General features: G+C 49.7%; 1 protein-coding gene across 10 annotated transcripts in view; it reads left to right on the top strand.

Moving 5' to 3' along the window:
• Positions 1–1190: 1190 nt before the first annotated feature.
• Positions 1191–26317, top strand: part of ODF2 (outer dense fiber of sperm tails 2) — a gene marked incomplete at its 5' end in the record, with an annotated part of 30771 nt that continues 5644 nt past the window's right edge. The window contains 17 exons of one of the 10 annotated variants that reach the window (XM_082657102.1): positions 1277–1354; positions 2489–2628; positions 4003–4093; positions 4942–5058; positions 5334–5459; positions 12016–12186; positions 13109–13269; positions 14054–14183; positions 14744–14875; positions 18217–18288; positions 19394–19465; positions 19587–19703; positions 20338–20523; positions 21049–21158; positions 22896–23031; positions 25356–25466; positions 25612–25716. In XM_082657102.1, the coding sequence (XP_082513228.1) occupies positions 2597–2628; positions 4003–4093; positions 4942–5058; positions 5334–5459; positions 12016–12186; positions 13109–13269; positions 14054–14183; positions 14744–14875; positions 18217–18288; positions 19394–19465; positions 19587–19703; positions 20338–20523; positions 21049–21158; positions 22896–23031; positions 25356–25466; positions 25612–25716 (1869 nt within the window). Of the gene's footprint in view, positions 1355–2132; positions 2232–2488; positions 2629–4002; positions 4094–4904; positions 5059–5333; positions 5460–12015; positions 12187–13108; positions 13270–14053; positions 14184–14743; positions 14876–18216; positions 18289–19393; positions 19466–19586; positions 19704–20337; positions 20524–21048; positions 21159–22895; positions 23032–25355; positions 25467–25611; positions 25717–26317 lie in introns of those variants that run through there. The other 9 variants (XM_082657101.1, XM_082657099.1, XM_082657098.1 and 6 more) reach the window with 9 other exon arrangements.

Genomic DNA, 26317 nt, shown 5'->3' with positions numbered 1-26317 from the left:
CACTGCAATGAGAAGCCCGCGCACCACAACGAAGAGCAGCCCCCACTCACCGCAACTAGAGAAAGCCTGCGCACAGCAACAAAGACCCAACTCAGCCAAAAATACATAAATAAATAGATAGATAAATAAAAAGCCAACGTGGGGAGGAGGAGGGGGTCCAGGGATAAATTAAACCATTGCTGGGCAGTGGTGAGGGCTCAGCTGAGGGTGGAGGAAATGATTTGTGCATTTGATCTTTGCAGAGACTCTGGTGGTTGGATTACAATAAGGATTGGGGATCCATCATTTCTTCAACAGGGAGAAAATGAACGGGGCAAGGGAGTGGAGGGCTCCCTAACACTGAGGAATGAACGCCATAAGCATTAGACAGTAGGCGGGAAGGCAAAAGAATGAGTTCTGTTTGGAGAGGGGGGAGCTGGAACTTAAGATTTCAGGTGGACCAGTTGTGTGACCCTGGGAGTACATGGCTGAGGTGGAGAGAAGGTCATGGAGATGAGGATGTCAAGGAACTGAGGCCAGGATGGCCCTGAGGATGTTAAAGTCTCCCAGAATCCAGGGCGGCTGCGTGAGCCACGTGACAGCCCCCCATGATTGGCTGACAGTGAAGCATAGTTGAGAAGATGGAGACTCAGCGAGAACTTCAACGGAGTAGGTGTGTACACACAGCAGCATACAGTGTGCAGGAGGGCACTGAGGAGCAAGAGGAACGCGGACCCTTCCTCCCTCCTGGACAAAGACAGGCGATGTGGGAGGGGGAGAGAGTCTGGGTGGTGTGCAGAAGCGGGCTCCATCTCTGCACCAACAGGGGAGGAGAGACAGGGCTGTATTTCCAGAAGCAGCGCGCAGCTCCGGACAGTAACATGTTTCCTGACCCCTGAGCCCAGTGGCCTAATATGAATCAGAGGGAGTAGGCTAGAAGTTGGGCGCTCCTCTGAGTTTGGGGAACCGATGAGGGCTGAAGGCAGGGTAAAAATGGCGGAGGGGGGAAAGCTCGTCTTGACCGGTGAGGCAAGCCCGGGCGACGCAAGCCCGGGCCAGGCCCGTCAGTGGCGTCGCGCGTCTCCCTGGCGACGCTACGCGTGGCCCGGAAGGGGGTGGAGCTTCTGGTGGGGCGGGGCATCTCTGTGACGCCAGGGGCTGGGCCTAAATGGCGACACCCGAGAGGCTCCCGGGGGGGTTTGAACTGGCCAATGGGCGACCTGCCGATCGCTTGTCGGAAAAGGAGGAGAAAGCGGGGAGGAGTCGCTGCCAGAGCTGGATTGAATCCGCCGCTGCGTCTCCATGGCAAGACCCTGGCCTCTGACTTCAACGACTTCATAAGGAGGCGTTTCTGGGCGCAGCCGTGTCGCTTCTGGTGAGAGGCCGCCGGCAGGCGGGAGCCAGGGCGCTCCGGGGCGTTCCGCGGCCGCCGCCGGGCCTGGTCCCCACGGGCGGGGTGGCCCCCGCCGAGGTCGCCGGGTCCCGCTGCCCCCCCGGGCCGCCCCCGCCGGCACCCTCCGGCGCGCTCGTCCAGTTCCCGTCAGAATCTCGCCCCCCGCCCCGCCCACCGGCGCGGGCCTTCTCCTCCTCCCGCTAACGGGCGGGCCTTTCCTCACCTGGCCACCGGCAGGGTTCTGCTCCCTCCAGGCTTCGGCCTTCTCTCTATGTGCAGAAACTGGTCCCCTCCTGCCCGCTGGTGGGTGGTCGTCCCTTCTTTCCGCCGACAGAGACTGGCCCCGCGCCCTCTTGCCCGCCGGTGGGCGTCGCCCCGTCTGCCTCGCCCTCCCTGAGGGCCTCGGCCCGGCAGTTATTTGACGGCTTCTCATAGGCAGCGCAGTCCCCGGGGACCGCCTCCGGGGCGCCCTACCCCGTTGGGTGGGTTCACCTGTCCAGCGGGCCTCCCGGTTCTCTCGCCGCGCTCCCTGCACGACCCGACGTCGAACCCGCTCTAACTCGGATACTAAATCTCAGCGGCCGCTGCTTCGCCCTGGAGGATTTTCCCTCTGCCGTCGGGGCACCCACTCGCTGCTTAGCGCCCCTTTCCCCCTGCAGCCTCCGCTCCTTCCTCCTTCAAATACTATTGGTCTTCTCGGGTGTCTATTTTGCCGGGAACGCCCTTCTCCTAGGAGACAGTTGCCCTGGCTCCGCCCCGACTATCCCTCCCGCTCCCTACGCCGGTTCCGGCCCTTTGGGGCCCACTTGGAGCCTAGCGGTTCTCTCCTGCCCTCTTCGCACGCGAGCCAGCATCTCAGGTTTTCCCCCTGGTGGCCACCCACCTTCCCTCCCGCGTGGGGCCTGGGTGTGGTGGTCCTTTACTTCGAAGTTCCGCCCCCTGGCCCTCCCTGGGGAGGGGAGCTCTCACCGCCCCGCCCACCGGGTCGCTCAGCCTCTCCTATCTCCCCCCACTTTGGCAGGACAGTCAGTTGCTGTGCGACTTGGACAGCAGAGGAGCACCTCCCAAGTTTTCATCCAACTGTCACCCCCAAAGCTTACACTCTCCTCCCCTCAGGACGTTTGATGCCCGGCCCCTGAGATTCTCACTGACACGCCCCTCTGGGTCCCCCTGAGCAGAGCCTGCTGACCCAATTGCCCACCTTTGCGGCTTTGATGCCTAACCATGTCTGCGTCATCCTCAGGCGGCTCCCCCAGGTACTGCCATTGTGGGGGGCGCCTCCGCCATAGGGCAGGGAAAAGCGGGCAGGGGCTCCCAGGCCAGGCTCACTGGAGGATTCTCTTTTCAGCTCTCTGTTCTGTGTACTGAAAGCCTGGACCAAAACATTTAAAAATAATTTTTAAGAGGAAAGAGGAAAATGCACGCATGTAATCCCAGTTCTGCCTCCCTCTGGCCCTCCCTCCTCAGGTGCCCCAGTTCCTGGTAGCAAATAGGATCACCATCGTTGTCATTGGAGTACTAGGTTCAGATCCTTTTTGAAAGGAGGTTAGGTGTAAATAAATAACAACCACGTAAGAGGTGGACGCGGCAGTTAGTCAGATGTTGGTGGAATCCAGGTAGTTTGATGGAAAACCCGCTGAGGGTGAGAGCTTTCCCAAATCTTTTGGCTTCAAGTAAACAGAAATGTTCTAAGTGAGGAGGGAAAAAAAAAACCCATCTGCACAGATTTGGTATTCCTTGGCTAAATGATTAGTAGGACTCAAAAAATTTTTTTCTTTTATATCAAGGTGTGATATACATACAGCAAAATGTATGCTAAAGTGCTAAAGAATTTTTATGTTGCATTATTTTTTCCAAAATAATGGAGGGCGAGGGCAAGATCATATTTTGGGGGCTGTCATCAGGCAGTGGGATGGACCAAATGTACTTTCCAAGTCCCTTCCCGTCCTGGAATTCTTGGATTGACTGCTGCCAGATTTTGGAGATTAAACTTTTGCTTTATTTGCAGATTTGGTGATGGGGCTGTTCATGTATAAGATGAATTACACGTGGTATTAAAAAAAAATCCGTAAAAGCAAAAATAACCCTGCCTCTTAGGGGCTTAACGGGTAGCAAATGGAATATTTTGGGAAATGGTCATTTTTCATCCTCTTATTTGAATATTTGACTATTAATTTTATGAAACTGAGTCACAGAGACCTTATTCCTGAGCTTATGCCTCTGTCTTTTCATGGCAGTCATTCACTGAGCATTGTTCCAGCCAGTGTCCTGGGCACTTTCGCCCTTGGCCAGACTAACATGTTGGCTGTTGCCCACATGCTGCCTGCTTTTTTTGTCTCCTGACAGACAGGATGACAGCTGGGCTTTTCAGTAAAAGGTCACAATACGTGTGATGCGATGGCAGGTTAAAAGGCCAGCCCTGCGAATGCCCATCACCCCCTGCTTCCATCCCCCTGCCAGGCACACCATGAGAGCTTGGTGCTTGTGTACAGGGAGCCAAATGATTCCACACTGGTTCTCCTAGCCGTGGACTTGTTAGACACCATATGTAGTATATAACTTCGGGAGATCTAAGAAATAGAAGAGCCCTAGTTTTCTGCTTATAATCTGCTTCTTATGCCTGGGTACAGGTTTCCATCGTGTGAAAAGAACAGAGTAACAAGTCTCAAGCAGAAAAAGGTCTTGAGGACACCTTGTGGCTCACCCAGTGTGACTGTGACGGTAGGTGACATGCACGCGGAGCAGCCCCGTGGTCTGTGGCCCCGCCAGAAGAAACGCTTCTGCTGGTAGCCCGGTGGCCAGGTGCTCTGTCAGGTGCCTTCATGCATAGCCTGCTGATTGATTGGATTTGGTTTTGCCGGTGGCAAGGCTGTCGGGTGTGAGGAGGTTGTGTTAGCCTAATCCTTCCAGACAAACTTCAAAAATCTGAAAACAGAATTTCCAAAAAAAAAGGAAAAAAGAAAAAAGTAAAAAAAAAAAGAATGGGGATTGACAGGAGCTGGTGGTAGGCGAGGGGTATGTGTTCAGCCCTGCTTAAGTGGCCTTTAGAATCCATACAACCTTCTCATCTCGGCATTTCCTCCAGCTTTCTGTCTTCACCGTCTTTTAGCTACCTGCTGCTTGAAGTATTTTGCACCGTAACCGTTCTGTGCGTGCTAATCCGCATGCCCCATTCAGATTCCGGTGTAGGAGGACTCACCTGCTTTCCATCTGTGCTGCGCTGAATCTCAGGAGGAGCTGTGCATTCCAGCAGGCTCGGAAAGAGATGCAGCTCTGAGGACCCCGGGGCCTGGGTTTGGGCTCTTTTGTAAAACTTGTGGGTCTCACAGACCCTTCTCTTGAACGGACCTGCATCTCCCCGGTGGTCTTCAGCTGGGATCTCTGCAGGAGCCTGCTGAATGGCACGCCCGCCTTGCTTCCTGCCCGCATGCCAGTAGTGCTGGTTGCTGTCCTGCTCGCTTGGTGGCTAGGCTTTCAGTGGCCCCCAGAGGCTGTGAGCTCGGTTTTTCACGCCCAGTTTACTCATCCACAGATCAACCTTTTTTGTGTTGTCCTCCCCCACCTGCCAGAAGCGAACCATGAAGGACCGCTCTTCAACTCCCCCCTTACATGTTCACGTGGATGAGAACACCCCTGTCCATGTCCACATAAAAAAACTCCCGAAAGCATCAGCGACCAACAGCCAGGTAGGAGCATGCCAGGGGGCAAGGCCAAGGCTGTGGAGCAAGGCGACACCTCCCAGCTGGGCCTCCTCACACTTCTAACTCCAGAGATTTGAGAGACAGACACATTCGCTTTCAGAGCTCAGTTGCCTGGTTGGAAGGTAGGACGGTCACCTGGAAGTGGCAGCAGTAGCCTTAGTCAGAAGCGGCTCCCCAGCAGAGTTGGAAGCAGATGCCACCAGAGTGATGCCACGGCCAGCTGCGTGGGGAAGTGACCCTGGGTTTGTCCCTTTCCACAGAAATCACATAAGCGCGGAATGAAAGGGGACACCGTGAATGTGCGGCGGAGTGTCCGGGTGAAAACCAAGGTACCTTGGATGCCCCCTGGAAAATCATCCACCCGGCATGTGGGATGCAAGTGGGAGGTAGGCTCATTCTCGTTCAGGCTTTTCTTCTCCAATTGGTCAGGTTCTAGCAGGCCTCATACTCTGTATGGTTCAGGGTCGGCGGGAGCTCTCAGAGACATCCCAGTAGGTCCCGCTTACTAAGCGCCTTGCTAAACCCTGAAAGTGTGGGAATCTTCTTGAGTCCTGCCAACACTGCAATGCGGTACGTCCCGCTCTCCTAAGGTGCAGATGAGGAAACCAAGGCTCAGAGAGGTGAAGTCTCACAGAGAGAGTAGCAGAGGTGGAGTTAGGACTCAGGGGTGTCTCATTCTAGAGGCGGTACTCGTAGGCTCTCTGATTTGTATGTGAGGAGCTACATGTCTTGCCCCACGTAACTTTGCTAGTGCCAAAGCATAATTTTAAAATATATACCAGAACGTACGTATCCAAGAAAGCATCTTCACTTTTACGGTCACCCCCATAAGAGACCGTGCACGTATTCCATAGATGTCATCAAAACCACTGGAATAATCTCCTGAGGAATAACTGCCTTCCGTGTGAGTTGCCAAGGTTCCAAGAGAACTGTTGTCTTTTTTTAGCCACACCTCAAAACGTGTTGCTTGTCCATCTATCCATCCGTGCAGTCATTCATGCATTTCTTGCGACACTGCTGCACACTGGGGTTACAGCTGCAAACTGGCAGCTGTGCCTTCCTTACGCTTACGTTCTAGTCAATTGCAGTGAAGAAACTCATTGACAAGACAAGGCCTGTGACTGTGTTTTAGACAAAGATCTTATTATTGAGACAAGTAAAGGGCTTGAGACTACAGTTGGCCCTCTGTATCCACGGGTTCCACATCTGTAGATTCAACCAACCACAGATTTAAGAAAAAAAAAAAAAATCCATAAAGTTCCAAAAAGCAAAACTTGAATTTGCTGTGTGCCAGCAACTACTGACAAAGCATTTACATTGAATTAGGTATTATAAATAATCTAGAGCTAATTTAAAGTATACAGGAGGGGGTGCCTAGGTTATGTGCAAATATTACACCATTTTATACAAGGGACTTGAGCATCCTTTGATTTTGATATCCATGAGGGTCCTGGAACCAATCCCTGTGGAGACCAAGGGATGACTATACCTTAAGATGATGATGCCTGATATATATATATATATATACATACACATATACATATATATATATATATGTATATATATATGTATTTTTTTTTGCGGTACGCGGGCCTCTCACTGCTGTGGCCTCTCCCATTGTGGAGCACAGGCTCTGGACGCGCAGGCCCAGCGGCCATGGCTCATGGGCCCAGCCGCTCCGTGGCATGTGGGATCTTCCCGGACCGGGGCACGAACCCGTGTCCCCTGCATTGGCAGGCGGACTCTCAACAACTGCGCCACCAGGGAAGCCCCTGATCTATTTTGAAAGATTATCTTTCTGAGAACTTATTACTTTTAAAATTAGAAATAATAGTAATTACTCTGAAGTTTAGAGTCGTACTTCACTCTCTTGACTCCCTGATTTACCATGTTATCCCTAAGAGACAAAGAGAGTTTGGTATTCTAGGGAATAAATGAAAAGTGTTCTGACATCTCTCTCTATATAAAGTGCAAGGAAGACTGGAATTAAAATGCTTTTTAGATTTTTTTTACTATGTGTACCTCACTAATAATCAGTGAAATGTAAATTAGAAACAACTACATTTTAGATAAAACAAGCTATCATTTTTATTGAATGGAAAAAAGTTGAAAAGATTATGAATATCTTGTGTTGACAAGCATATGGGAGGTATCAACGAATCTTTTTTAGATGGTTTTTTGTTTGTGTTTTTTTTTTTTGGCCGCGCAGCGTGGCATGTGGGATCTTAATTCCCCAACCAGGGATCGAACCTGTGCCCCCTGCAGTGGAAGTGCGGAGTCTTAACCACTGGACCACCAGGGAAGTCCCTGGACAGTTTTTTGTTGTTGTTGTTGTTGTTTAATATATATTTTTTAAATTTATTTGTTTTATTTATTTATTTTTGGTTGTATTGGATCTTTGTTGCGGTACACGGGCTTCTCATTGCAGTGGCTTCTCTTGTTGCAGATCATGGGCTGTAGGCACACAGGCTTCAGTAGTTGTGGCACACGGGTTTCAGTAGTTGTGGCTCGCGGGCTCTAGAGCACAGGCTCAGTAGTCGTGGCGCACAGGCTTCGTTGCTCCGCGGCATGTGGGATCTTCCTGGACCAGGGCTTGAACCCGTGTGCCCTGCATTGGCAGGCGGATTCTTAACCACTGCGCCACCAGGGAAGTCCCCCTGGACGGTTTTGAGTGGATTGTGAAACCGATTCAGCCGTTCTGCAGGCAGTTTGGCAGCATCCATCCAAACATGGATTCTATAGTTCTACACTTGGGAATTGATGCTAAAAGTCACAGAAGAGTACAGGGATCTGTGTGTGTATCAGGATGTTTACTAAAGCATTGTTTGCAATAGAGAAAAATTAGAAGCAACCTAAATGTCTGTCAGGAGGGTATTGGTTAAATTATGATGCATCCATACAATGGAATGCCATGCAACCACTAGAAGATTGAGGTAGATATTTCTACATGATAATGAAGCACCAAGTGGCACAGCACGGAGAGTTTGGCCCTATTTGTGCAGAAAAGTGCATCTGTGTGTCCATGTGTGTATGGATATGTTTATATGTGCAAACCTGTTTTGGGGAGGAAATATAAGAAGTGGTAAGCAGTGATTACCTCTGGGGTGGGAGGCTTTAATGCTTTATCTTTTCATGGTTTGCTTGAATTTCTTTATAACAAACATACTATATTTTATTTAAAATGCTTTTTTCTTTTCTTTTTTTTTAATGAAGAGACTTAGTAGTTCTTAAATTATATATCAAAGTCATGCCACTGTGGAAATGGACTTCCTGTTGACATGGGTTCTAGGACTATGGTCCCCCCTGGAAAGCTCAGTGCCCCTTCCAGTCCTGGGGCCACAGAATTCTAGAAACGGAGGGGCCCAGAGATGTGACTTACCATCTCTCAAGCAGTAGCTGTCTTCATGCTGTCCTCTTGGTTCAGCCCCTTTCCATTTTTCAGTGGCCTTCCATGTTCCTGGGAGGCCCCAGCCTGCCCTTACCATTATGGACAAGAGAGAAAAGACCACAGGAGGAAGAGTTTGTGGTGGAGCTGGACATGGACCCCGGAAGCTGCTATGTGCTTGTGGGGATTCATGTTTCTTTTCTTTCTTTTTAAATTAATTAATTAACTAATTTTTGGCTGTGTTGGGTCTTCGTTGCTAAACGTGGGCTTTCTCTAGTTGTGGCGAGCGGGGGCTACTCTTCGTTCTGGTGCATGGGCTTCTCATAGCGGTGACTTCTCCTGTTGCGGAGCACGGGCTCTAGGCACGTGGGCTCAGTAGTTGTGGCTCGCGGGCTCTAGAGCACAGGCTCAGTAGTTGTGGCGCACGGGCTTAGTTGCTCTGCGGCATGTGGGATCTTCCTGGAGCAGAGCTTGAACCCGTGTCCCCTGCATTGGCAGGCGGATTCTTAACCACTGCGCCACCAGGAAAGTCCCCGTGTTTCATTTTTAAAACCCCTCCTGGTACACAAGATAAGATCTTTGGGAGAAGGCAGGTCTGGGTTTTTTCTCTACCCTATTACTAATTAAGTCATCTATTTTTATGACAGAAAGCTGAAAATACAGAAAACTAGACAATCACTGTAATTCTACTACTCTAATCTGGCTGCTATTAAGTTTTAAAACCTTTTCATTGGAAAGTGCAGGATAGTACATGCATCAGAAGCATGTTGATGAATTTTTGCAAAGACCCAGCTCAAGAAACAACATCACCAGTCCTGTTCTTGTCACTGCCACCCTAAAACTATTAATATTTCGGTACATTTATTATCACTTTTTCCCATGCGGAGTTTTTTTTTCAAATTGTAATCATACTGTCTATACATTTTCCTATTGTCTTTCTTTTATATATTAAAATAACTCTTTTTCTTATAAAAGCAATGCACAGTCATTGTTGAAAATTAGAAAAAATTAGAAAATCTAAATCAGCATAAGGAAGAAAGTAAAAACCACCTGTAATTCCACCACCCTGAGAAGAGACCCATGTAACTTCTAGGTGCAAGACTTCTGGATCTTTTCTTGTGAATAGACGTGTTCTTTTGATTTTTGTAACAATGGGATTATATTTTACTTATTGTTGTAATGTTCTTTTTTCCACATATTTTGACTATATTTATATCGCACATTATTTTTTTAAGGCATTATTCCATCGTGTGTACATTTGTGTACTGTTAAGTATTTAACCAATACTGTCTTGCTGTACATTTATCTATACCCTAGCCTTGAATTTAAATATTAATTCACATTCTTAGATATTCTTGATAAATTCCTCAAAAATAGAATTGCTGGGACAAAGGGCACATACATTTTTTAAATTGCACCCTATGAGTCCTACTTGTTTGACATAACAGTTTACACCCATATAAAACACTTCCTTTGGGAGGGGGAAGGGTAAGCTGGGATGAAGTGAGAGAGTGGCATGGACTTATATATACTACTGAATGTAAAATAGATAGCTAGTGGGAAGCAGCCGCATAGCACAGGGAGATCAGCTCGGTGCTTTATGACCACCTAGAGGGGTGGGATGGGGAGGGTGGGAGGGAGACGCAAGAGGGAGGAGATATGTACATGTATAGCTGATTCACTTTGTTATAAAGCAGAAACTAACACACCATGGTAAAGCAGTTATACTGCAATAAAGATTTATAAAAAATTAAAAAAATAAAACACTTCCTTTTATTCCTGATAGCCATCATCTTTCCCTGGAAATTAGCACAGAAGTTTAGCCACCTCAGCTTACGAGAAGGAAAAAACGGTGCAAACAATGAGAAATAGCAATTACTTAATACAATGGAATGAATGTATAGAATGAGAGAGTCAAATTCAATATATCAAAATCCCATGGAGGGACTTACCTGGTGGTGCAGTGGATAAGACTCTGCACTGTCAATGCAGGGGGGCTCGGTTCGATCCCTGGTCAGGGAACTAGATGCCACATGCATGCCGCAACTAAGAGTTCACATGCCACAACTCAGGAGCCTGTGAGCTGCAACTCAGGAGCCTGCCTGCCACAACTAAGGAGCCCGCCTGCTGCACCTAAGACCCGGTGCAACCAAATAAATAAGTTAATTAATTAAAAGACAGTTAAAAAAACAACAACAACAAAAAACATGGAAACACTTGCCCCCAGATTAGAATATCTTTTTGAAGTCTTGAAAGTATTATACAGCTTTGCATAAACTTCTCTGAGGGGGACATGCATTTTAAAAATTATTTTTTTAAGCTGATGTATTTAGGTAAATATTTTCTAGAAATACCATTTTAACCCTAAATAATTCAGTATGCATTTCTAATAACATTTTCTCCATAACCAAAATAACAGTGATTAGTCCTAAAAACTTCACTTCATTTTTTTTTAAACTTAATTTCTTAATCATATAACATCTGGTTAATATTTAAATTTCTCCACTTGTCCTTAAAATACCTGTTATAGAAGATTTGTTTGCCTTTGCAACTATCCACAATATTCAATGTATTCATACAATATCCAATGTATTCATATTCATTTAAAAGACTTTTGACATATTTCATATCTACCCTAGGTGTATGAAAATATTTACTGCCCCCAACTTTTGCCAACTTTGGGAATCACAGTTTTTGCCAATTTGTTATATCCTTCATTTTAAACTTGACACTGGGGATGTCCCTGGTGGTGCAGTGGTTAAGAATCGACCTGCCAATTCAGGGAACACGGGTTTGAGCCCCGGTCTGGGAAGATCCAACATGCTGCGGAGCAACTAAGCCCGTGCGCCACAACTACTGAGCCTGCTCTCTAGAGCTTGCGAGCCACAGCTACTGAGCCCGTGTGCCGCAATTGCTGAAGCCCACGCGCCTAGAACCCGTGCTCCACAACAAGAGAAGCCACCGCAATGAGAAGCCCGCGCACCGCAATGAAGAGTAGCCACTGCTCTTCGTTGCGGTGCGCGGGCTTCTCATTGCGGTGGCTTCTCTTGTTGCGGACCACGGGCTGTAGGCGTGCGGGCTTCAGTAGTTGTGTAACACACGCTTTTTATTTCTATGTTAGAAGAGCTTCAGAAACAACATTTAAACAAGGGTAGGGGGCTTCCCTGGTGACGCAGTGGTTGAGGGTCCGCCCGATGCAGGGTACACGGGTTTGTGCCCCGGTCCGGGAGGATCCCACATGCCGCGGAGCGGCTGGGCCCGTGAGCCGTGGCCACTGAGCCTGCGCATCCGGAGCCTGTGCTCCGCGGCAGGAGAGGCCACAGCAGTGAAAGACCCGCGTATCGCAAAAAAAAAAAAGACAAAAAAAAAACAAACAAGAGTAGATAATGAGGCAGTGTTCCACCAAGAAGGTCGGTGTGCCCTTCCCCTTGGGGTCTCTGTGGTTTTGCCCTGTAGCAGTTTTAGCTCTTCCTGCTCAGCGGACAGCCAGGGATGGTGGGACCAATGGTTGCAGTTCTGCCTTATGACTTCATGTGTCTCTCCCTCCTCTACATCAGAATCCACCTCACTGCCTGGAGATCACACCACCATCTTCAGAAAAGCTGGTCTCAGTGATGCGGTTAAGTGACCTCTCTACCGAAGATGACGACTCGGGTCACTGTAAAATGAACCGTTATGATAAGAAGATTGACAGTCTAATGAACGCGGTTGGTTGTCTCAAGTCTGAGGTGAGGGAGGTAGGGGGCTGGGCTGGCCAGTGTCCCGAGGACACTTGGGACTGCCAGGTGAGTTCCTGGTGGACACCTCCTTCCAGCTGCCTCTGCAGGCCTCCCAGGGTTTCAGGTGCCCCTGGGGAGGTAGTCGGGGCAACCTGGGATCCCTTTCCATCAAGCACTTAGCCCAGGCCTGGCCCTGACCTTGCCTGGTGCTCTGTATGGATGGCCTGGTTTGATTTTTTACTACAGTAAACGAAGCCGGTGGTATTATTGTCCCTGTCTTGCAGATGTAGTGACTGGGACACTGGGGCCTCTGTTTTCCATTTTATACAAAAGTTAAAAAAAAAAAACAGAAAACAATGCCCCAAACAGGCAGAGGAAGTTTGTCCCCAGTTGCTGGGCTGTGTCTTTGGGTGGGATGTGGCAATGAAATTGGAAACAACCTGGAAGTCCAAGGCCCCCAACTAATAAGTTGGTGGAGCTGCCGTGGAATCCTCGTTGCGGCTGCTGACGGGGCCTGTGTCTTTAGTCCTCCCCTGCGACTGGGGCCCAGGGCCCTCTTGGAGAACCTGCGGCTGGTGGCTGCCTGGCAACAGGCCTGCCTTTCTCCACAGCCCGAGGGGCAGGGGCCTTTTTGTGACATCTCTCCTCCCGTGGAGTGCCAGCTGAACAACCGTTTGTATCCTGGCTCTGTCCCCAACTGGAAAGTCACTCAGGCTCCCTTTGCTCCCTTTCCTCAGTGACGAGGAAATGAGAGGAATTGTGTCTGTCCAGAGTCTTTGTGACGATTGACTGAGCTTGCGCCCAAAGGACCTCAGTAGTATGGAGTGCTCAATCGGAGGTGCCCCTTGCTTTGTCCAAAGCAGCGGACCTTGAGATGCGGTGGAGAGGAGCTCCTCCCCTCAGTGGCCCCTGCCTGCATGCCCCTGCACAGGTCAAGACGCAGAAGGGAGAGCGCCAGATGGCCAAAAGATTCCTGGAGGAACGCAAGGAGGAGCTGGAGGAGGTGGCCCAAGAGCTGGCCGAGACCGAGCACGAGAACACGGTGCTGCGGCACAGCATCGAGCGCATCAAGGAGGAGAAGGACTTCACCATGTAAGGCGGCACTGCCCTGGGCACCTTCCCTCTTGCGGGGCTGCCCGAGCACCAGCCTAGCCCGGGTTACAGTGTTCAACAGAGTCACTAACGTGCTCATGATTCCCGGTCAGGGAAGAGGGCCCCGCAGAGTTCCGGGGGGAGGGCATCAGGGAGGCCTTTCTGGAAACAACGGGAGTCCGGCAGGATGGCCAGGTGCTAGGCAGGTGAGTGCGGGGGAGGAAAACACGCCAGGTAGCAGGAACATCTTGCAGGAAGGCCCCAGGGTGGGAGGAGTTTGAGACTAAGAAATGAAAAGCGGGGCAGAGCAAGGGGAGAGGGTGGGCTGAGGGGAAGGGGGGCCACGGAGGTTGGCAGGGGCCGGCTCTTGGTGGCCACTTCGGGGTGTTTGCATCGAGGGCGGTTGGGAGCCACAGAAGGGTTTTCGAAGCGGGAAGTGGTGTGACCAGACTTGGCTCCAATGGGGAGAGTGGAGGGGAGGGCTCAAAAGTGGATCTGAAGATGGTAGTTAGGTGGCCATGGCAGTGGCTGGGGAACGAGGTGACACTGATTTCTGTCTGAGAGACAAGCAGGTGGCATAATGTCCCCCGGTGTGGAGGCCCTGCTCTGGTGACCAGGTGTCCTTCCAGAAGGCCACTCGGGCCAGAAGGGCCATCCCTGCCCCCTCCCCCACTGTTCCCTGACCAGGAGATGAGCCTCGCAGGGCATTGTGAGGTGAGCGTCGGAGCTCCAGGTGGGCAGGGGCCTGGGAGGGCTCACAGAGCCCTGTTCTTTCTGGGCCCAGGCTTCAGAAGAAACACCTCCAGCAGGAGAAGGAGTGCCTCATGTCCAAGCTGATGGAGGCTGAAATGGATGGGGCTGCTGCGGCCAAACAAGTCATGGCCCTGAAGGATACCATCGGGAAACTGAAGACGGTAGGTGGCCAGCCCAACCGCCCAGTGCCGGGGCCGGGCCCAGAGCGGGGGCAGCTGCACACCGTGGCGGGGTCTTTCTGCAGTCTTCATGCTGACTTTATGACATCTTCAGGCCAGGGCAGGGCACACTTAACTCCTCGACCCCCACCCCTCTTCTCACTTCTGGGGCCTGACCTTCGAGGCTGACCTTTGGTAGCCAGGGCCTCTGAGATGTCATCGTGGGTCTCCTGGGATCACAGTGAGTCAAGGCACGTGTCTGATTCCTGCCAGTATCAGCCACCAAATGTTGTCGTCCAGGAAGCGCACCTCGTCCAAGAAGCCCGCCCTAACTGCACTCGCCCACACTGAACTCTCCTGCCCTTTTCCCCACCTGGTGTTCTCAGCAGGCTCAGAACCTGCCCATCCTTCCAGGTCTGCCTCCTCCGGGAAGCCTGCCTTTGCCCAGCTCTTCTTGCCTGGGCTGCCTGGCACCAATACCTCTTAAGCTCCCCATGGGGACTCCCTGTGCCAGCTCTTCCCTTCTCCACCCGTGCCTGGCAAGACTGCCTGCTGTCTTCCAGGAGAAACAAATGACCTGCACGGACATCAACACCCTAACGAGGCAGAAGGAACTTCTCCTGCAGAAGCTGAGCACATTTGAGGAGACCAACCGCACCCTCCGAGAACTGCTAAGGGAACAGCACTGCAAAGAGGTGAGCTGCGGTCCTAGCCGCACCCCTACCCAGTGCTCACTCGGAGCCGTGGCCCTGTAGCACCGCAGGCTCCTGTCTGTAAAAAGAAAATATTCTTGGTGCCTGCCTGACCTGAGGGGGCCATAGAAAGATTTGCTGAAATCATTCATGTGAAATGCTGGGCATCTGGTAGACGAGTGCTGTCTTCGTTGTTGAAGTGGGCCTGGTGGCACAGGAAGGACCTTGAAAGTCAGAAGAGCAGTGGAGAGTCAGGCAGGGGTTCAGCCCATCCCAGGGGTCATGCGACAAAGTGGGGAGAAGACCAGACCTGAGTTTTGGTGAAGCAGGCGGCTTAATGGCTGGCGGACACATTGTATGGTATCAGTTTGTTTTCTTAAAAGGTGGTCTCTGAAATATATTTTATGTTAGCAAATGACTCTGAAAAGACTGACAGTATAAACAGCTCTCTTCCTGTTTGGTTCTAAACCAAAGGGATACCGAGAGTCTCAAAATGCCCATGCTGGGACTTCCCTGGCGGTCTAGTGGTTAGGACTCGGCGCTTCCACTGCCGTGGGCGCGGGTTCGATCCCTGGCTGGGGAACTAAGATCCTGCAAGCCTCGAGACGCAGTCAAAAAAAAAAAAAAGCCCGTCCTGATGAGATATTTTTTTTAGTTTAACTTTTTTAAAAAAACAGTGTCAACTTCCTTTGTTTGTAGTTTAAAAATTAATATTTAAAATAAGTAAAAGTGTACCCACTATCCAGCTTTCCAAACAAAACCTTGTCTACATGGTTAAATCCCTCTTGGTGTCTCCTTTGGCAGTAACCTCATCTTCCCATCAGAGGGAAACTTTATCTGGAATCTGAGAGTTTTTCACTTATATATGTATCCCTAAGAAACATATAGTATTGTTTAGCATGTTTTCAAACTTTACATAAATGATATTGTTCCATATGTTTTCTTCTGAGTTGGCTTTTTTCAATCAATGTTTTTATGAGATCCGTCCATTTTTATCCTTGAAACCTAAGGTAGTTCATTTTCACTGCTCTATTCCATTTTATGACAATACCACAACTTATTTACCCACTCTTCTGTTGATGGAGACAATTTTTGGTTGTTTGCTCTTACAAGTGTTACTTTGCGCATTCGTCTGTACTATCCTGGTGTACTTGAGGGTTTCCAGAATATATTTCTATGAATGTTACTAGTTATAGCTAAATTATTCTCTTAAAATAGTTTTATCTGTTTCATTTCCAGCTCAGTGTTCATGGGTGGGTGATTTTTACCTTTCTGGGCTTCAGTTTTCCCACCTATAAAATGGGAATAGCATCTTCCATGTGGGGTTGTAAGGGACTTAGAAGTGATGTGTGGACGAGGACTGTGCGTACTCCTGGCATGCAGTGGGTACTTGGTAAATGGTGGCTGTCGCTGCTGTTTGTCCTGGGACTGGGGGCGGTGGGGGGGACGGGGCTTCAGAAAACGTCTTCCTACCATTTTTTTCCCTTTTCACCTTCTTAGCGCCTACAATCCGGGAATCCCGGAATCCCAGAATCTCCAGTTGGAGGTGAAGGGTCAGCTAATTTAAACTCCCACCACAGCAGGCGTTCCAGGTTCTGTACAGGCTCTCGCCTCCTCCCGCCCATGTGGCCCTCAGGACCACAGCCCTGCTGCGGTGCTTACTGGGGAGTACTCAGTGTGCTGGAGGAATGCTCTGGCTCTGGAGTCCTTTGGCTTAGCGCCCAGCTATGCCATCTCTGGCTGTGTGATCTCAGGCAGCTCACCTCACTTCTCCCAGCCTCGATCTCCTCGTCTGTGAAATGGGGGTGGTGATAGTGCCTGGCTCCTTAGAGCAGGGGATTTGGTGAGATGGTGTGTTAGTTTGTGTAGAGTCCCCTGGAGGCTCAGAGGGCATGGCCTGTCGGGGCAGTGAGAATAGCTTCAGGCTCTGGGTCCCTGGCCTAGGTTTTCGTCCTACGTTCTTTGCCTCCTCTTGTTGCTAGAGAACCCATAATGCTGTCTTCCCCCAGTTCCTAGGTTCCTGGGAAACTTTGGGACCAGGGAGTCCTTTTCTCTTAGCCTGCGAAGGTGACCTGTGGGACTGAAAGGGAAAGGGGGGTGAGACTTCTTCTAGGGACACTTTATTTAGGTGACTGCGAAGAATAGAGACAGTTCAAAGACACAGCCCTGTGCGAGAGTGGGCAAAGGTGTGAGCAGGCAGTCCAGGGAAGAGGAAGCTTAAATGGTTAATAAGCATATGCATAAATAGGGAAATGCAAACTAAAACAGCAGGATTCATGCTGGCAAGACTGGCAACAGGCAGAGGCTGGCTACTGCCCGGCGTTCTCATGTCCTGTTTGTGTGCGTCAGTGCAGGCATTTTGCAGGGCATGTCACCTGCCACAAATCACAGATCTTCGGGCCCAGCCATTCTTACTCTTTGTACCAATCCTGGAGAGACACTTAGTACGTGCCCAACATGTCCACTGCTGCTGTGTTTACAGCTGCAAAGCCTGGGAACCACCTTATTGCCCAAAGGTTACGGGGAGAAGTTAAAAAATGCCATGGCATATTAGAGACAGAAAGCAGATTAGGGGTTGGGGATTTCCCTGGCGGTCCAGTGGTTAGGACTCAGTGCTTTCACTGCTGGAGCCTGGGTTCAATCCCTGGTCCCGGAACTAAGATCCTGCAAGCCATGTGGTGCGCCCGCCCCCTAAAAAAGAAAGCAGATTAGGGGTTTGGGGGGAGCTGGGGGGAGGGGAAAATGGAGACTGTTGGCTTGACAGGTGCAGGTTTCCTTTTAGGGTGATGAAAAAATTCTGGAACTAGATGGTAATGCTGGTTACACAATATTGGAAATGTACCATATGCCACTGAATTTTACACTTAAAATGAAAAAGTTTGTTATATTTTACCACAATTAAAAAAATTATAATGTAATATACCACAAACCATTGAATTATACATTTCAAATTGGTGACTTGTATCTGAATTTATATCTCAATAAAACTGTGGTTAAAAAATCCAGTTGTGACACAAAAATACAGTATGATATCATTTTGGTAAAATTACACATTAATCCCTTCCCACCCCTCATCCCCCAAAAGATACTTCTCTAGGTGTAGCTACGTATAAATGCATAGAGAAAGGATGGGCAGGACAGTCCGAACTCATAACAGCAGGGCTGGATTTGGAGGTAGGGATGAGGGGGACTTTATCGGTTTTCATTAAATATTTTATAATGAGAATATAATTTACTACTTCTATCATTAGAAGTATAATTTTTAGAAAAGGAACAGGACCTAGAGGATGTAGACATGTCAGTTTATTGCTTAATGAGTTGGCTTTCCCTGCCTTCCCTTGAAGGATTCCGAAAAGTTGATGGAGCAACAAGGAACATTATTGAAACGGCTGGCAGAGGCGGACTCCGAGAAAGCGGTAACACACAGCTCCCCCTGCCTGCTCCAAGGGGTATAGGCGACGGCGTAGAGGTGCTGAGTGGCAGCAGGAGGGCTGGAGCCCCGCTCTGACTTTTCTTTGGGTCTTAGTTTCATGATCTGTGAAATCATGAAACACATATCCGCGTCCCTCCTGCCCCACCGGGCTTGTCCCTCCTGCCCCACCGGGCTTGTCTAGTCAATCACTCGAGAGCTTGAACCACCAAGCTGGACATCAGCATGAGGGATGGTGATGACGGTGATGGATTTGTAAATCGTCAGAGTCTGTTCCCTGAATTTCCGTATTTGTATTATGGTACAGACTTGTTGACTCAACAATTCCAATCCTCCCAAGGAATCTCTCCCAAGGCAGCATGTTCCAAAGTCTGTTCCATAGAACCCTGAGTTCCTCAAGGTGTTAATGGGTACAAGAAACAAAAGGGGGGGTTGATCCATGGCCAAATAAATTTGGGGAACTGCTGCCCAGCCTGAATGACAAGTTAAACCAGCTGCTTAACTACAATACCTTTTGGAGCCTTTCATGTATTAATGCCTGTTGGGAGTCTCCAAGAGAAAGAAAGAAATAGAGACCATGGTTCCCAAGGTTTGGCCCTTGGCCCTCGGTTCCTGGCCGAACATCGCTGTAGGGGATTCAACGGTCATGGTGATAATGCCTAAACCTGCATTCCCAGCTCGAGAGCCTTATCAAATTATGATACATCCGTAAATTGAAATGTTAAGGTGCTTTTTCAAAAGATATAGAAGATTTAATCACACTATGGTAAATGTGGTTATAGTGCAAAATAGGTATCTGACTTTTTAATGTGTGCTAACAATGGTGATCTCTGGGTGGGGGATTATGGGGCTTCCTTAGTGTTTTGTGAGTCTGTGTTTCAGTGTGTCCCACAACTAGCATTATTTTAAATTGTTGTAAAAAATTGTGATACAGATGCTGGGTGCTTCCTGCTAGGGTCTCTGTGACTTGGGCCAATGTATTTGGGACTTGGGCCCAGTGACCAGGCACTCACAGGAGTGTTTGTCCTCCCTGGGCGGGGCCTCCTCACCCTTCGCAGGGAGCTCAGACAGTGTGTGTGTGCCCTCTCCAGCGCCTGCTATTACTGCTGCAAGACAAAGACAAGGAGGTGGAAGAGCTCCTCCAGGAAATACAATGTGAGAAGGTACCGTCCCCAGCAGTTGCTCCTCTATATGGGCCAGCAGAGCTTAGTGGGTAGAGTGCACTCTGGAACCAGAGAGCTGGGTTCAAACCCCGGCTCTGCCACTTTCTCTGTCTCTCCAAAGGCTCAAGCGAAGACAGCATCTGAGCTTTCGAAGTCCATGGAGACCATGCGTGGGCATTTGCAGGCACAGCTTCGGTGCAAAGAGGCAGAGAACAGTCGCCTCTGCATGCAGATCAAGGTACCTGCCAGCCCCACAAGTGGGGAAGGGAGGGGGCGGGGCCTGGCATTCGAAGGGCAGTGACCTGGCCAAGGCTCTCACACTCAGGAAGGCTTTGCCCTAAAGGTGTACAGGGCCGCTGTTGCCAAAGCACTCTGAGCCAGTGGCAAGAGCAGTGGACCCTGAGGGTCTTGGGTGCCCTTCCCAGCGGTGACCAATTGGGTGCCATGCCCCTGAGCCAATCACTTAATCCCTTAGGCCTTTAGTTCTCATAACTACCCATGGGGTAGGGGGTGGGCTCCAATGCAGCTTGCATCTTTGAGCCAGGGACCTGCTGAGGTCACAGCTCCGCTGAGGGACTGAGGAATATCTCTGACCACTATGCTGAGTTCAAGGAAGGATTCCAGAAGAGCTCTATCTTCACACTAAGACCCCAGTGGGTTCAGTAATGGGAGGGGTGCTACGGAGAGCTGGGAAGGGCCTCCACCTCTACTCTGCACTGTGGGAGCTTTATGCCTCCACACAGTTGACCTGAGTTCTCTCTCCCTCATTCCTTCTTTTTGCTCGTCCCCTCTCACCTCTACTCTCTGCCTTGCCCCTTCCCGGCCTTCCTTGTCCCTCTCCCCGCACCTGCTCCTGGGCCGTCCTCTCCCAGAACCTGGAGCGCAGCGGAAACCAGCATAAGGTGGAAGTGGAGGCCATCATGGAGCAGCTGAAGGAACTGAAGCAGAAGGGAGAACGAGACAAAGAGTCCTTGAAGAGGGCCATCCGAGCCCAGAAAGAACGAGCTGAGAAGAGTGAGGAGTACGCTGAGCAGCTGCACGTGCAGCTTGCTGACAAGGTAGCAGGCCTCCCCGAGAAGGGCTGGCCGACGGTGAAGGGTCGGGGGTGGGTTGGCTGCCAGCGAATGGCTGCTTTGAGCAGGGAGAGGTGAAAAGCTGAGTAGAGGTGGCCGGGCGGGTGGGCGAACGGAGAGGAAGATGGCAGTGGAAAAGGGTGAATGAGCTGGGAGGACTGCTGGCTGCTGGGTGGAGGGAGAGGCGGGGGGGGCAGTAAATGGGTAAAAGGATGACGATGGGGGTGGGCAGCTGGCTGGAGACAAGTGGAGGGTTTGTGGGACATTTTAACCACATCCATATTGTGGGTGGGAATGACAGTTAAGGAAGGATTTGCAGTCAGGGCGCGTGGGATGCTGGAAACTGAAAAGCAACAGCTGGGCTCCCACTTCACTCTCAGTGCTTCTAGGAAGGAATTTCAGGAGTGAGGTTGAAGTTATCAGGGTGAGGGGTGACCTGGGGTGACTCCCAGCTCGCTTGGCTTCAGTGGTGACACCAGGCTGATGGACCCTTCTGTCCCATGTTCCCAGGATCTTTATGTTGCTGAAGCTTTATCCACTCTGGAATCATGGAGGAGCCGCTACAACCAAGTTGTGAAAGACAAGGGGGACCTCGAGCTGGAAATTATTGTCCTGAACGAGTACGTCTGTGTTAGGAGAGGGCGTGTGGGCCAATGGGAGGAGAGGGTGTGCCAGTGCACGGCGCCAGGCAACCCGCGACAGCTCACGTCGCTCACACAGCTGCCATCTGGTCTCCTCTGGTCAGGGACTGCATCGGACTGAGCTGTGGGCGGCCCTGGGGTGGGCCTTCTGGTTGGACCCTGGGTCCTGGTGCCAGCCCCCGCCCCAGCATCCTACCCCCCGGCAGGCACTATGCAGGGGCCTTCTCTGCTCACACCTGTGCTTGAGCTGGGCCCCAATCTGCACGGCATGGGAAGTGGGCACAGGCACCCAGGAAGGTATCCTCCTTCCTGTCCTTGGGGCACAGGGCAGCTGGTAATCCCTCTGTCTTCTCTCAGTCGTTTTGTCCACCAGTCAGTAGGTCAGAGGTATGGCCTGGGAGTAGGGGGCAAAAGTGGCCTCAAGTTGAAGGTGACTGAACTCATACCTTTCTTGCCACTGGTGAACTGTCAACAGTGACCATTCTCAGAGTCAGCTATAGTCATGTGATCATTCATTTAAAGTTACTTATCGAGCATACTATATAACAGGCTATGTGTTGGCCTTGAAGGTTACAGCAGTAAAAAAACAAATGCATTGGACTTCCCTAGTGGCACAGTGGTTATGAATCCACCTGCCAATGCTGGGGACATGGGTTCGAGCCCTGGTCTGGGAAGATCCCGCATGCCGTGGAGCAACTAAACCCGTGTGCCACAACTACTGAGCCTGCGCTCTAGAGCCCGCGAGCCACAGCTACTGAGCCCGCGTGCCACAACTACTGAAGCCCGCTCGCCTAGAGCCCGTGCTCTGAAACAAGAGAAGCCACCGCAATGAGAAGCCTGCGCACCTCGACGAAGAGTAGCCCCCACTCGCCGCAACTAGAGAAAGCCCGTGTGCAGCAACGGAAACCCAACGCAGCCAAAAATAAATAAATGAAATAAATAAATTAAAAAAATTAAAAACTAAAAAATAAAGTTGCGTAGGAGTTTGCCAGTAAACCAATACAAGGCGTTTCCTTGGGCCTAGTCAGTACTCACTAAATATTTGCTGAGTGGTGAACTGTAATTTATCAATACTGAAAACATACACTGTGCAAAGGTTCTGCAGTATCAGGTGGGTCTACAGTCAAAAGCCCCAGTGCTCTTCTCCTCAGTCTCTATTCTTGGATTATAGCCCTGCTGAGGGCCTGCAGGTAGGGTAAGGGAGCAAGGGAAGCTTGTGCCTTGTTATTGCTCATGGCACCTGCCCTCGACTGGAGGAGACAGAACCCCAGTGGAATATGTGTCTGAGGGAGACGGGTGCCTGGGGTTATCCCTGACCACTGGGCCTGCGAGTTCTGTCCTAACTTCAGTTCCTAACGGGTTAAGAGATCCAGGGGGTGCCGTGGGGAGCTGGGGAGGGACTGTGTCTCTGGACTTTGTCTTCAGGGAGTGTCTCAGCCTCACGGGAGGATCACAACAGAGAAGGCTTCTTGGAGGGGGTGGTATGAGAGACAAACCTTAAAAGGCTGTTAATACGAAGTGGGATACCTGGGAATGCCACAGGCGTCAGTGGCAGGGCAGCTGCTCCTCAGGGTGGAGACTGAGGAGCAGGCAGGTGCCAAGAAGAGAGACATGGGTGACCTGGGTAGGAACACTTGGCCCTACTCCATACCAAGTCCAGGGCTGCTCACAACCTGTGGAATTGATTCTGTCTGCTTTCACTTTGTGACCTTCCAGCCGGGTGACAGATCTTGTAAACCAACAACAAACCTTGGAGGAGAAGATGCGGGAAGACCGGGACAGCCTGGTGGAGAGACTACACCGGCAGACTGCCGAGTACTCCGCATTCAAGCTAGAGAATGAGAGGCTGAAGGTCGGTAGTGAGAGCCGGGACCAGGACGGTTGGGTGGAGAGCAGAGGCTGATGATACTCCTGGTTGGGCCCCAGAGATGACCACCGGGGCCTTCAGAGGGCCTGGAGGCAGCAGCGTGATAAGAGGGCTTGTTCTGGAGTCGGAAAGACCTGGATTCAAGTCCTGACTCTGCCTCTTAGAGCTGCAGGACCTGAACGGGACGTTTCCTCCTGTGTTGCTGCAGTTTCCTCAGCGGGAGGAAATGAGGTCCTTGTGAGAAGGTGGTGATGCATGTGAAGTGCTTAGCATGACAGTCAGCCCCTGCACGTGAGATGGACCTGACTTTGAGGTTAACATTGACTCTTCTGGGGCACTACTGGGCCCCTTCACATGCATTAATTCTCACTTTAGCCTCCCAATAGTGTAATTATTATCTCTACTTTACAGAATAAGGAAACTGAAGCTTAGAGTTTAAGTTTCTTGCCAAGATTTTGCCCTTGGAAGCGTTGGAGTTGGGATTTGAACCTCAGTCTGACCCTGGGGCTCTAACCACTAGCTCTTAACCACTCCCTCTACACCCTCCCAGCACACCAAGGGCGAGAGGCAACCGAAAAGAGGTAGATGTTGCAGAGCCAGGTTGGATCTTGGTTTTTAGTTGATCTGGGCAATAACATCTAGATCTATTTATTTATTTATTTATTTATTACTGACTTTTTTTAAGTAAAATTGATTTTAAGGAAGTATAATACAGAAAGGTACACAAAATGAATGTAACTTTGTCCATCAGTCACCCTGATTGAACCTTAAAGCCAGCACCCCGGTGACCTTGCCTAGTTACAGACACCCCCTGCCAAGGGCACGGTTATCCTGACTTCTGTCACCGCAGATTAGTTTGCCTGGTTTTGAACTTTGTGCTTGGCCTTTATGGCTTTTAGTCAGCATTATGTTTGTGGAAGTTACCCATGTCATGTGTGGCAGTTCATCATTCTCAGTGCAGTGCAGTGTATGAATGTACCACGATGTGTTTATCCATTTTCCTGTCGGTGGACATTTGGGTTGTAGAACGTCTTTGTACCTCTTTTGGTGCATATATTTGGTGTATTTTTACAGTTTCTATACCTTGAAGTATAATAGAAATGCCAAGTTATCAGGTGGTGTACACAAATTCAGCTGTGGTAGATGTCACCAAATAGTAAAGCGGTTGTACAGATTTCCGCTCCCATCAGGGATATGTGAGATAATACTTGGTATTGTCCATCTTCTTCATTTTAGCCACTCTGGTGGGAGGATAGTAGTATCTCATTTCTTGTAGTGCAATTGTTGGATAAATGACAGATAAGCCCCGTGTCTAACAATTAGCTGGGGTATTGGTTGCAGTATGGTATGTCTGTGTGGTGAAACACAGTGTGACTGTTCAAAATGATTGTAGAAGTGTATTTTCCTAGCTGTTATCATTACAAAGATAAAATATGCTCATAGTGAAAGTTGAAAACATCACAGAAACGTTATATAGAAGTGAAGGTCCCTGTTACCGTAGATGTGTATTTTTCCAGTTTTTTCCCCTGATACTCACATACACATTCAAACACATGCACATCCATTCATCCAGCCATTATTCTGCAGCTCGCTTTTCTCCTTCAACCATATTCCGTGGATATCTTTTTAGATTTTTTTTTTTGCTTTATCTCTTTTAAATGATTGCTTGTTATTTTTTTGAGATACCGTGATTTATTTTGTCCCATCTGCTAAGGTGAGCATTTGGGTTGTAGGAGAACATTCATTGATGAGAGAAGTAGTTCCCAACTTACTTGTTAATTGAAAAAGTTCGTTGCAAGGCAGTAAGTATATCATAATCCCATTCTTATTGGAAAAAATAAAATAGCTACACGGTTATCAATATATAGCCATATAATAAGGCATCATGATTCATTTTTCTTGGTTTTATCTCCCTTTTCTTTAGTGATAATGTAGTGCTCTTTTTTTTTTTTTTGGCCAAGCCGCAAGGCTTGTGGGATCTTAGTTCCCTAACCAGGGATTGGACCCGGGCCCCTGGCAGTGAAAGTGCTGAACTGAGTCCTAACCACTGAACCGCCAGGGAATTCCCCCATAATGTACTGCTTTTTGTAATAAGAACAAAAAACACAGGAGTCTCTTACTTGCATCTGTATGCACTTGAGTTGGTCTTATCAGGAATCCTGCCCTGGTGCCTCTCTGAGGAAAACTGCTGGTGTGGGTTTGAGTAGGTGGGGCTTCCCTTTGCTGGCCCCTCGGAGTAGGAGCTGGGGTTGGGATGGCCACCTGCCCCGGAACCTTCCCGCTGGTGACCGACGAGCCATCCCTTCTAGGCTAGCTTCACCCCTATGGAGGAGAAACTCAGCCAGGCGCACGTCGAGGTTCAGCAACTGAAGGCATCGGTTAAGAACTACGAGGGAATGATTGACAACTATAAGAGTCAGGTAGGCCTCTCAGGTGCCAAGCCTGCCAGGGCAGCACCTCCCAGCAGGCTGGGATGGAGACTTACCATAAGGCCTCTCCTGGGAAGGTGTTTTTCACCAAAACTTGGCTCTGCCCAAGATGGCCCGATGCTTTCTTGGTCCCCAGGTGATGAAGACCAGGCTGGAGGCTGATGAAGTGGCTGCCCAGCTGGAACGCTGTGACAAAGAGAACAAGATCCTTAAAGATGAGATGAACAAAGAGATTGAAACGGTATTGTTCCCCTTCCTCGCCCTCTTCCCCTACCCAGTCCCATGTCTGTCAGTCTGTCCGTCTTGTTTGTCATTGGCCCTTTCCGATGTGGATGACAGAGATTCATGAAGGTTCTTATTGCTGGGCTGGTCCACTCTACTGTGTACGTACTCTCTCCTTCCTCGTCTCATCTCTTCCTTCTCTCCTGCTTCCTCATTATCCCTCTTTCTCATCCTGATTACCTTCTTTCTTCACTTTCCTTAAAAAAAAGTTCCCCTGCTTGGAACATCCAAGTGGATTCAAATCCACAGATCTGTCAGGCCTTAGCTGTGCCTATTTCATTCTGTGTGGTGTCTTTATTTTGTGCCAACCGAAAGTGTTCCTCCTGTCCCCTTCCCCAAAGAGCCTTATTCTTCTAGAGATGACTTGTCTCTCTAGAAGCAAAGGGGTCATCTTAATAGTAACCTTGGAGATGGATTGAGTCCAGGCTCAGCCATTAACTTGTTGCATAACCTTGGGCAAGTCACTGCCTCTCTCTAGTCCTCAGGCTCCTCGTTAATACAAGGATGCACTAAGCCCAGATAGGCCGTAGCTTTCCCTCTGACCTAGAGCATTGTGATTG

This window comes from Grampus griseus (assembly GCF_964374135.1).
Source record: "Grampus griseus genome assembly, chromosome: 6".
NCBI lineage: Eukaryota > Metazoa > Chordata > Mammalia > Artiodactyla > Delphinidae > Grampus > Grampus griseus.
The sequence above is the reverse complement of the archived record's forward strand: the minus strand, read 5'-3'. Positions and strand labels throughout refer to the sequence as shown.